Source organism: Piliocolobus tephrosceles, chromosome 2 (genome assembly GCF_002776525.5).
Source record: "Piliocolobus tephrosceles isolate RC106 chromosome 2, ASM277652v3, whole genome shotgun sequence".
NCBI classification, from domain to species: Eukaryota; Metazoa; Chordata; class Mammalia; order Primates; family Cercopithecidae; genus Piliocolobus; species Piliocolobus tephrosceles.
In genome coordinates this window covers 119,858,280-119,870,424 of record NC_045435.1, presented here as the reverse complement: position 1 = coordinate 119,870,424, position 12,145 = coordinate 119,858,280, and the positions used below count along the sequence as shown (strand labels likewise).

General features: G+C 35.8%; 1 protein-coding gene across 2 annotated transcripts in view; it reads right to left on the bottom strand.

The window, feature by feature from the left end:
• Positions 1 to 12,145, bottom strand: part of WDR49 (WD repeat domain 49) — a 184,691-nt gene continuing 172,546 nt past the window's right edge. For both annotated transcript variants that reach the window (XM_031935245.1, XM_023213507.1), the window contains exon 19: positions 1 to 308. In XM_031935245.1, the coding sequence (XP_031791105.1) occupies positions 190 to 308 (119 nt within the window). In that variant the 3' untranslated portion in view covers positions 1 to 189. The remainder of the gene's footprint in view (positions 309 to 12,145) is intronic.

Genomic DNA, 12,145 nt, shown 5'->3' with positions numbered 1-12,145 from the left:
TTTAGTTCAATATTTATTTTATTAAGAATACAGAGAAATTGAAAGACGATGGATAAGAGCAGTACTAAATTATCCCATGAAGACAAAACTTCCTGAAGTTCAAATATAAAATAAAAGGCAGAATTCTTGATGCTTTTTCTGCATTTTATATATGTACTTTATGTGACGATGAAGTTTTTTCTATTATAATTACTTCTTATTTTTCTTCACTTCACAACTTTTTTCTTGGCATAGTTGCTTAGCTTTTCGTTCATGATCCAGAATATCCTTCGGAAACAGGTTTTTCTCATCAAATACAGCTTTCAAAGCTACAAAATGATGAGAAAAATTACAAGTAAATTATATTTGTTAAGAGACCTATTTAAGGCCGGGCGCGGTGGCTCAAGCCTGTAATCCCAGCACTTTGGGAGGCCGAGACGGGCGGATCACGAGGTCAGGAGATCGAGACCATCCTGGCTAATACGGTGAAACCCCGTCTCTACTAAAAAATACAAAAAACTAGCCGGACGAGGTGGTGGGCGCCTGTAGTCCCAGCTACTTGGGAGGCTGAGGCAGGAGAATGGCGTAAACCTGGGGGGGCGGAGCTTGCAGTGAGCTGAGATCCAGCCACTGCACTCCAGCCTGGGCGACAGAGCGAGACTCCGTCTCAAAAAAAAAAAAAAAAAAAAAAAAGACCTATTTAAATGAAATAGTGGGAAGAAAATTCTCAAATTTTGCTTTTCTTCTAAAAATCTTTGTAAAACACAGAGTGTATTTAGGGAAATTTTCTCTAAGCTTTTGCTATTCTGTTTACTTCAATTTACATCTAAAAGTTAAATTTTAGTAGAGTTTGTTCTTTTAATGCATATATCTTAATAGAAATCCACCATTCTAAGGGTAGAGGATTACAGAAGTTTGTGTTTTCCATTTTTGTTTTTTAATCTACTTAACAGCTATCAAGACATAAAGAGCCAAGAAAAAATTATTCTGTATTGAGATAAGACAATTAAAATAATCAAAACACAGTTTTACTGTCTGCATGAATAAAGAAGTGCATCTACAATCACATCCATAGGGGTTGCAGTTTTAGGGAAAAAAAAGAACCAAATTATTTCCATGAGTGGTTATATTGTGCATCAGTGAGAAGTAGGTGGAAACTGCGCCATGCATTCTAGAAAATAATTTTGGCATTTTGCATAATTTTATTATTTAAACAAATGCTTATTGAATGTCTATTATACACAATGTTCTATGCTCAGATATAAATGAGGCACAAATACGACTGAGTCATGACCTTTCTTCCAATTGGTGGAAACTAGAAGCAGTAACCAAATAACCAAAATATCATATACAATAAGATATCATTCCAAGAGAATATAAGCAATGCAAATTGTGTATATACATGTAAGAGATATTATAATAATATATAAAGATTTTTTAAAAAGCTTTAAGAATTAGGTACTTATTTGAGGTAGGTCTTGAATTCCAGATAGGATTTTAATTGAAAATAAGAAACATGGAGGTGAGGGAGAATTGGCAAGGGTTGGATAGGAAGTGTCAAGTAGAGAAAAAATGGTGAATAAAGATTGGAAAAATGGTGGCTCATGCCTGTAATCCCAGCCCTTTGGGAGGCCAAGGCAGGTGAATCACCTGAGGTTGGGAGTTCAAGCCCTGTCTGGCCAACTTAGTGAAACCCCATCTCTCCTAAAGATACAAACAATTAGCCAGGAGTGGTGGCAGGTGCCTGTAATCCCAGCTACTTGGGAGACTGAGGTAGGAGAATCGCTTGAACCCCGGTGGCAGAGGTTGCAGTGAGCCGAGATCGTACCATCACACTCCAGTCTGAGCAACAGAGCGAGACTCTGTCTCAAAAATAAATAAATAAACAAACAGAATGGAAAAATAATAACTACTATTGGAATCATTCTAAATAATTCAGTACAATTTAAAAGAAGCATAAAATATGTGAAAGAAAGTAAAGTGGAATAAAGTTGGAGCTGGACCTACGAACTTTTTAAACACCAACCAAAAAATATGAAGTTTAAAAAGTAAACATCGAATGACTTTACAGTATAGTGGCATCTTTATATATTTGGATTAAACACAAAATAAAACAAAAACTTTCCCCTTCCAGTATAAACTATACTGTATATAGGAAGTATATGTAGACCTTGGCTACAGAAGTCAAGATCTTCCCTCTTCTTCTCATGGAAATCATATAAAAGCAACCAAGAAAATGAGAGATAATAACTTTGCAAATAAATTCTACTTTAACAAAACTCAAAGACAGATGTAATCTGCAGCTCACAGAATATAAGAAGCAAAACAGCTGAGACAGGACAAAAGTTGCTCAAGAAAAAGTGAAAAGTATAGAGAGTATAAGAAGGCCAGCAGCAGCATCTTAGCATGTGCTGGGAAAAAAATAGTCACTGTGAGTGACAGGCTCACCAGGAAATACAAATGCTTTATTCCTTATATACATGGATGCTAAAAAGAGGTGAAGGTAGCTGGAAGCAGAAGCTCTCTGGGACCTGGTTTGGACCAGTGAAATAGATGAGGTAGGGCTACCTGTATCACACATATGAGTCATTTTTCGCTAAAGCAGTCTGTCCCCATGGGATGTAAAACCTGAAGGATACCCTGTTCTCACATCCCAGCCTCTTACTCAAGGAATTACCACGTATTTCAAGTTTAAAAAAAAAAAAAATCCACCTCATTAAAGCTAATTAATTAAAAGAGGAAACTTTTAAAACTAACACAGCATGAACACAAACTTATATAAGGAAAAACTAAAACCAATCAAATTGAAAAAAGAGCAGCAAAACTAATCAATACATGAGTTACCACCAGAAAAATATTGCACAAACATTGTTACCAACCATTTTGACGAAATTAAATTTTAAAAATTAAAACAGCAGTTGCCTCCATGAAGGAAGATCACAGAGCAGAAGTGAAAAAACTCAGGCAAGAGATGAAGACACAAGAGGAAATGATTACACATGAGGTAGCAAAACTCAGAAATAGAGGGAAAAAAATCACCAGGGAAAACAGAGTTCCTGGAACACAGTAGGAAACCTAGAATATAGAAATGAGAAAAAATATATAATAAAAGGAAAAATATAAAAAGAATGAATTAGAAAAATAATAAATGTTGAAGACACACAAATAAATAGATCTACAAACATATAATTAGAGTAGGTACTTGTATTAGTTCGCCTTCACACTGCTGATAAAGACGTACCCGAAAATGGGAACAATAAAAGCTTTAATTGGACTTACAGTTTGACGTGGCTGGGGAGGTCTCAGAATCATGGCAGAAGTCAAAAAGCACTTCTTACATGACAGCAACAAGACAGAAATCGGGAAGAAACAAAAGTGGAAACCTTTGATAAACCCATCAGATCTCATCAAAGCTATTCACTGTCATGAGAATAGCAGGAGAAAGACTGGCCCCCATGATTCAATTACCTCCCTAGAGGTCCCTCCTACAGCACGTGGGAATTCTGGGAGATACAATTCAAATTGAGATTCGAATGGGAACACAGCCAAACCGTATCAGTACTTAAGAAAGAAAACCAAAATTTAACAAATATTTAAAGGCATCATTTAATAAAGGTTTCTTCAAATAAAAGTCAATCTGACATATGTGGAAAGGACACATTGTGTACTAGGAATAATTGACTTAGAATACTCAAAACCAAGTCATATCCCAGTAATGTTATTAGACTTTAAAGATAAGGAGGAAATCCTCTGGCAACTACACAAAATAATCAAGTGACCTAAAAAGGAGGAAAGTATCTTGCATTAGATATTTTATAGGAATGACCAACACCAGAAAAGAGTAGAGCAATGCCTACAAGATAATCAGGGAAAGAATATGTGAGCTAAGAATATTACATATATTCAAGTTGTCCTTCAAATCCAAAAACTATCAATGGTGTCAATATTCAAGAAATTTAGGGATCATTGTTCCCCAGAGTCCTCTTTGAGGAAATTTCAAAAAGCTAAACTGAGGCCGGGCACGGTGACTCACGCCTGTAATCCCAGCACTTTGGGAGGCTGAGGCGGGCGGATCAAGAGGTCAGAAGATAGAGACCATCCTGGCTAACACGGTAAAACCCTATCTCTACTACAAATACAAAAAAAAAAAAAAAAAAAACTAGCCAGGCGTGGTGGCGGGCACCTGTGGTCCCAGCTACTTGGGAGGCTGAGGCAGGATAATGGTGTAAACCTGTGAGGCGGAGGTTGCAGTGAGCCAAGATTGTGCCACTGCACTCCAGTCTGGGCAACAGAAGGAGACGCTATCTGGAAAAAAAAAAAAAAAAAAGCTAAACTGAGAAATGACTGAGAAAATTTTGAAAAAAATAACTTGGTGGTGATCACTGAATATATTTAAGTGCAGAAGTAAAATTAAAACAATGTGGAGTTAAGGATGACAAAAATAGAAGATAAAGTCCATGTGCCTGACAATGTATGAATGATACAATTGACAAAAATTATGAGGATAAAGGAGAAAGAAACCTCGTTTATGATAAATCAGAGACAAAGAATAGCATTGAAAACTGAAAAATCAACTAATAGCGTAGGCAAATTTAACAAAATAAAAGTAAGCATAAAGAAAATCATGTTATGGAATGAAATTGAGTGGTAGAAGGGAGGCAGGAGAATGAGAAAGCAAGTTTATTCTATCATCACTGAGCATAGATCTAACAGTGTCTAAGAGAAATGAAGAACTAGAGGAACTACATAATTCTTATGATTATAAAGTTAACCACTAGAATAAACATACACACAAACATAAACAAATAAAAAGCTACAGATGCAGTGAAAAATTTAAAAATATATAAATAGCATAAAACAGTCTGAGAAACAAAGTGTTTAATATATAAATATACAGATGCTCTATTTCCCAATTTTTTTAAAAAAATGATTTTTAAAAAATGGATTAAAAGTGAAACAACACATCTAAAATAAAATGATTCAGGAATTTATTAATAAAAGAATGGAAAAAATATATTAGACAAACGAAAGAAGGTTCACCCTTGACTGACATACTTGCCAAAGAAAGCAGAAGTCATGTTCAAAATCATAAATACATATAGAAACCCTAAAAGTTTACACAGAAACTTGTAATAGCGGCTGCAAGAAATAGACGACAGTGGGAACAATACAGAGCATCATCATAGGAGGGAAGGAAACTTCTCAATGAATAATTTTTTATATGTTCTAATATTTGAATTCTGTGAATATTTTTTTAAGCAATAAGATGAAAATGAATAAATCTGGAACTAGCATTAAGCAGAGATAAAATGAAAGACAATACTTTCCATTTGCCTAATACCAGCGGTATGAGATAATGTGGGTATCTGCACATCAGCAGCTGGTCCTGTCCCATATGATTGCAGATTAGCACTTTAGAAGCACAAGCAATTCTGATGCCTTTGAGCCCTTCTGAGATATATTGTAAAAGCCAGAATGTTACTTCTGAAATAAATTCTGTTTTACTGAGATTTGTCTCTCAACTAGATGACAAATTTCCATTGTAATTGACTGGGTTTCAAGACCATTAATCCAATAACTGATAAGTCTTTGTAAGATATTGAAAGAGACAAACTCACTTGGATGGCTCATTTTTAATTTTTTTTCTTTTTAGTTAACAAACGGATTATAAAAAGTACATGTGCAGGGGTAGATCCCTGTTTCTTGGGCCTGAAAGTTACAATTTTGGGAGCTCTCTTTAGAAAAAAAGAACATAAAATTACAAATATAAATTTATTTATAAAAGTGGCTATTTAGGATAAAATAAATTTCAACAAATTACTAGTAATTTTTAGAGTTAGGTCCTTTTCTCCTGAGATCTCTTTTTAAAAAGATACCTGAAATGCTTACCTGGAAATGATTGTTGCTTGTAACCTTGCTTCTGCTCTTCACCTAGAACACTCTCAAACTCCTAGCAATTTCTAATACTCAAAGGGTCTTTGTAGATGAGGCCCAGAAAACTTAACCTTCATTAGCTTCATTTGTAAATCTATATGTGGCAAAAATGATGTCATTAACTTAACATCTTTTAAATGCATAATGGTAATCAATTCCTCTCACTATTCGTAGTAACATCTGCTAGGTTAATGGCATAATGATTTTTTATGATGATGTATGTAGTAGATCATAATACATGTAAGAAATAATCATTTATTGAACTTACTTACAATAATTTTTAAAATGTTTTTAACCTTGCTGTGATGACTTTCTTGATGTATTAAGTTGCGTAGGGTAAAGTTCACAGCTATGAAGTCAAATATTAATATAAGTGTTGCTTTGAAGAGATTTTGCAAATGTAGTTCAAGTTCCTGATCAACAAACTTTAGGTAAGGGAGATTATCCTGGATAATCTGGCAAGCCAGACTTAAACAGATAAAAGGCCATAAAAGAAGACTGGAGGTTCCCTAAAAGAGTGAAGAAATTCTACCAATGAACATTTCTGCCTGTGCCCAGCCTGCCCATGATCTTTTCTTCTTGACTTAGTGCTACATATTTTGAACTTGCTCAGCCAACCCAACAAACCTATAAGTCAACCTCTTGTAATAAATCTCAATATGGAGTCCTGCTGATTTTACTTCCCTGTTTCCCCTCTGACTGATACACTTTCCATGAAGTACACTATCACAGGATGATGGCAACAACAACAACAACAACAAAGTGATGTGTTCTTATTGTAACAAACAGGCTGATTTGTCAAATTTCCTGTGGTTTGTGTCAGGAGATGGTTGAATACCACTTGTAAAAAAAAAACAAAATATGAACCAGAAATACCATTTGATCCAACAATCCCATTACTGTGTACATAAAGAATTATAAATCATTCTACCATAAAGACACATGCACATGTATGTTTATTGCAGCACTGTTCACAATAGCAAAGACTTGGAACCAACCAAAATGCCCATCAATGATAGACTGGATAAAGAAAATGCAGCACATATACACCATGGAAAGCTATGCAGCCATAAAAAAGAATGAGTTCATGTCCTTTGCAGGGACATGGATGAAGCTGGAGGCCATCATGCTCAGCAAACTAACACAGGAACAGAAAACCAAACACCACATGTTCTCACTCATAAGTGGGAGTTGAACAATGAGAACACATGGACACAGGGAGAACATCACACACCAGGGCCTGTCGGGTGGTGGGGGCCAAGGGGAGGGATAGCATTAGGATAAATACCTAATGCATGCAGGGCTTAAAACCTAGATGATGGTTTGATAGGTGCAGCAAACCACTATGGCACATAGATACCTATGTAAAAAACCTTCACGCTCTACACATGTATCCTAGAACTCAAAGTAAAATAAAAATAAAAACAAATAAATAAAAGTTGAGAAAAAAAGAAAATTTATGTCTACTTGAATACACAACTTAGATATAGAATTCAGCATCTGGATTTCAAGCAAGTACAACAAGATTTAGGACACAGCTGAAACCCAATGTAAGGAACCCAAGGAATCCAGTAAAATGATCCAAGAGCTGAAATATTAAATAGCTATTTTAAGAAAGAACCAAACTGAACTTCTAGAACTTAAAAATTTACTACAAGGATTTTATAATACAACTGGAAGTTTTAACAGCTGAATAGACCAGGCTGAGGAAAAACTTCAGCACTCAAAGACTGGTTCTTCAAATCAACTCAGTCAGACAAAAATAGAATTTATAAAAAATGAACAAAACCTCTGAAAACTATGAGATTATGTAAAGAGACCAAATCTAGGACACACTGATAATCCTAAGAGGAGACACAATAAGCAACTTGGAAAATATATTTGAGGATATAGTCCACAAATATTTCCCCAATGTTGCTAGAGTGGTTGACACACAAATACAAGAAATACAAAGAACCCTGGCAAGATTCTATACAAGAGGGCCAACCCCAAGGCACAGAGTTAGAAGATTCACCAAGGTCAATGCAAAAGAAAAAAAATATCTTAAAGGCAGTTAGTCAAGTCACATACAGAAAGACCACATCAGGCTAGCAGTAGACTTCTCAGCAGAAACCTCACAAGCCAAAAGAGATTGGAGACCTATTTTCAACATACTTAAAGAAAAAAAATTCCATGCAATAATTTCATATCCCTCCATACTAAGCTTCATAAGTAAAAGAGAAATAAAATCTTTCTCAGACAAGCAAATGCTGAGGGAATTTATTTCAATGGGATCAGCCGTAATTACAAGAGTCTCTTAAGGGCATCTTAAATACAGAACCAAAACAACAGCACCTGCTACCACAAAAACACACTTAAGTGCATAGCCCACAGTTCACTATAAAGCAACTATACAATCAAGTCTACATAACAACCAGCTAAGAACATAATGACAGGATCAAAATCTCACGTACAAATACTAACCCTGAATGTAAATGGGCTATAAACCTAACTTAAAAGACATAGTGTGGCATGCTGTTTACAAAAACAAGATCCAATCATCTGCTGTTTTCAAGAGACCCATCTCACATGTAAAAATGCCTACAGGCTCACGGTAAAGAAATAGACAATGTTCTCCCATTGAAACAGAAAACAAAAAAGAGCAAGAGTCCCTCTTCTTAAGCCAGATAAAACAGATTTTAAACAAATAAAAATTAAGAAGGGCATATGCATATAATCCAACAAGAAGATTTAACTATCCTAAATATACACATACCCAGCATTGGAACATCTAGATTCATAAAACATGTTCTTGGCCTATGAAAAAACTTAGACAACCACACAATAATACTGAGAGACTTCAACACCCCACTGACAACATTAAACAGATCATCAAGGCAGAAAACTAACAAAGAAACTCTGGGCTTAAACTCTATACTTTATCAGTTGGACCTAATTGACACCTACAGAACACCCCACCGAACAATCAACAGAATATATATTCTTCTCATCTGCACACAGAACATATTCTAAGATCAACCACATGCTTCCTCACAAAACAATAAATGTCATTCATTTAAGAATTAGAAAAAAACTCTTCTACAATTCAAAGTGGACCAAAAATAAAGAGCCCAAATAGCTGAAGGAATCATAAGCAAAAAGAACCAAGCTAGAGGCATCACATTACCTGACTTCAAACTATACTATAAGGCCACAGTAACCAAAACAGCATGCTGCTGACACAAAAACAAACACATAGACCAATGGAAAAGAATAAAATAACTCAAAAATAACGTTGCCTACCTACAACCATCTGATCTTCAATGAGGCCTACAGAAACAACCAATGGAAAAAGGACTCGCTGTTCAATAAATGGTGCTGAGATAACTGGCTAACCATATGCAGAGGATTGAAACTGGGCCCTTACCTTTCAACATATATAAAAATATTAACTAAGGATGAATTAAAGATTTAAATATAAGACCCAAAACTAGAAAATTTCTGGAAGAAAATCTAGGATATACCCTTATTGACATCAGTCTCAGCAAAGAATTTTTGGCTAAGCTCCCAAAAGTAATGGTAGCAAGAACAAAAGTTGATAAGTGGAACCTAAATAAATAAAAAAGCTTCTTCACAGCAAAAGAAACCATCAACAGAGTAAACAGACAACATACAGAATGGGAGAAAATATTCACAAACTATTCATCTGACAAAGATTCGACGTCCAATTTCTATTAAAAGAAAAACTTAAATCAACAAGCATAAAACAACACTATCAAAAAATGGGCAAAGGACATGAATGGACACCTCTCAAAAGAAGACACACGAGTGGCCAAAAAACATAGGAAAAATATTCATCATCACTAATTATCAGAGAAATGCAAATCAAAACCACAATAAAATACCTTCTCACACCAGTCCAAATGGCTATTATGAAGTCAAAAAACAACAGATTCTTTCAAGGCTGTGGAGAAAAGGGAAGGCTTATACACCATTGGTAGGAATGTAAATTAGTTCGGCCACTGCGGAAAGCTGTTTGGAGATTTCTCAAATAACTTAAAACAGAGCTACCACTTGACCCAGAAATCTCACTACTGGAAATACACCAAAAGGAAAATAGATCATTATACCAAAAACACACATGCACTCGTGTGTTATCACCATGCTATTCACAATAGCAAAGACGTGTAATCAACTTAGGTACTCATCAATGGTGGATTGGATAAAGAAAATGCGAGATACACACACACACACACACACACACACACACACATACCATAGAATACTATGCAACCATAAAAAAGATGAAATCATCTCTTTTGCAGCAATACTGATGAAGCTGGAAGACATCATCCTAAGCAAATTAATGCAGGAACAGAAAGCCAACTACCACATGTTCTCACTTATAAGTAAGGGTTAAACATTGAACACATATGGGCATAAATATGATAAAAATAGTCACTATGGACTACTAGGACAGGGATGGAGTGAGGGGCATGGTTTGAAAAACTACCTATTGGGTACTATGCTCGTTACCTAGGTGCAATATACCTATGTACCAGACCTGCACGTGTGTTCCCTGTATCTAAAATAAAAGCTGACATTTTTAAAAAGTAATAAATAAATAAATATACAGGTTATCTTAAAGCACCCTCAAGTTCCCATATGATCACAAGTTTAGGAACCTCATGCCTCCAACTTCTTGCCTCCCAGGCCATATAACTTATTTAGAATCCTGGACAGTAGTTTGCTTAGAATAGTGAGCAATAGACACTGTGTCTAGATTCATCAGGTCACATTCCTCTTTAAATCCTCTGAAGGCTTCCCTTTATACTTAAATCAAAGTTTTTGCCCAGGCAACATGGTCCCACATGACAAGACCCCTGATCGCCCTCTAATCTCATCTGATACCTGTCTCCTCACTCCATTCTAGCAACGGTGACCGCTTTTCTGTCCCTGGAACATGTCAATTTTGTTCTCAGTGGCTTCATACTGGTTTCCTGTGCTTGGGACATTCTGGCCCAAAATCTTTGTAGAACTTTCTATCTTAGGATTTAGCTTAAATGTCAGAGAGACCTTCACTGATGTTCTTCCTAATGTCACCTTATTATATTATCTTGTTTTATTTTCTTCTTAGCTCTTATCAATATCACTCTCCAAACTTATCATCTTTATTTATTTACTTACTTATTACCTATCTCTATTCCTAGACAATAAATTCAGCAGCAGTAGACTTTGTTTGCCTTTGTATACCATATGTCTCTAGTATCCAGCATTGTATCTGGTTCATGGAAAGGGATTCAAAAAGTATATTTGTTGAATATATGAGCACATGAATGAAGGAACTTTCAGGCATGCAAAGGGTTTGGCTCACTCCTCACTCTTTGGAATCCCTGCATTCCAGAGACCTGGGGACCCTATAATATTGATAAAAGGGGGATTCTCCACATCATATATATATATACACATCCATTTAACCACAACCAAGTTCTTAAAAATTAACATCTAGTGTTATCAGTAACCACTTACATTCACTATTCCCTTCCTGGGAAAATATGACATTTATATACTCATCACTTCTCTTTATACTTGGCTGCCTGACGAGGTTTGCCATAATGATAGCCAAAAGCTGTTTTCACAGTGATGAAAAGGAAAGATGTGGTGGTCAGGAAAGTATCCAAAACATTTTCTCTATAATAAAATGATTCAAGGATCTCAACACAGAAGAATTGGTTTATATATTATCTTCTGGTCTTTCCCTTGCCTGCTAATTGGCAACTAACTATATCAGCTGAACAACAGCGGCAAAACTCACAAAGATACCCTGGCAACAAGGGACTTGGCAGCTATGTAATGTAGTATGCAATGACTACCTGTCTGTGAGTGTACAGCATTCTGAAAACTCCTTTCTAATTCACATTCTTCCTCCTATTCTGTGTCCTATTTTGTGTCTTCTAGACAAATCATCCTTATTTATCAAACTTTTATGTGCATAAGAATCACCTGGGGATCTCATTAAAATACAAATTCTCACGCAACAGATCTGGGGTGGGTCCTGAGATGCTGCATTTCTAAGGAGCTCCCAGGTGATGCCCACGCTGCTCTCCACTGCCCGCATCTTGATGTCAAGGTTCTGATTTCTAAATCTAAGCTCTAGGTCAGTATTGTCAAATGTTCTTTTATTTCAGCCACCATCCGGTAACAACCAGGCAACAAAGCAACTGGCTGGTGAGAAAGAGTGGTGATGATTAAT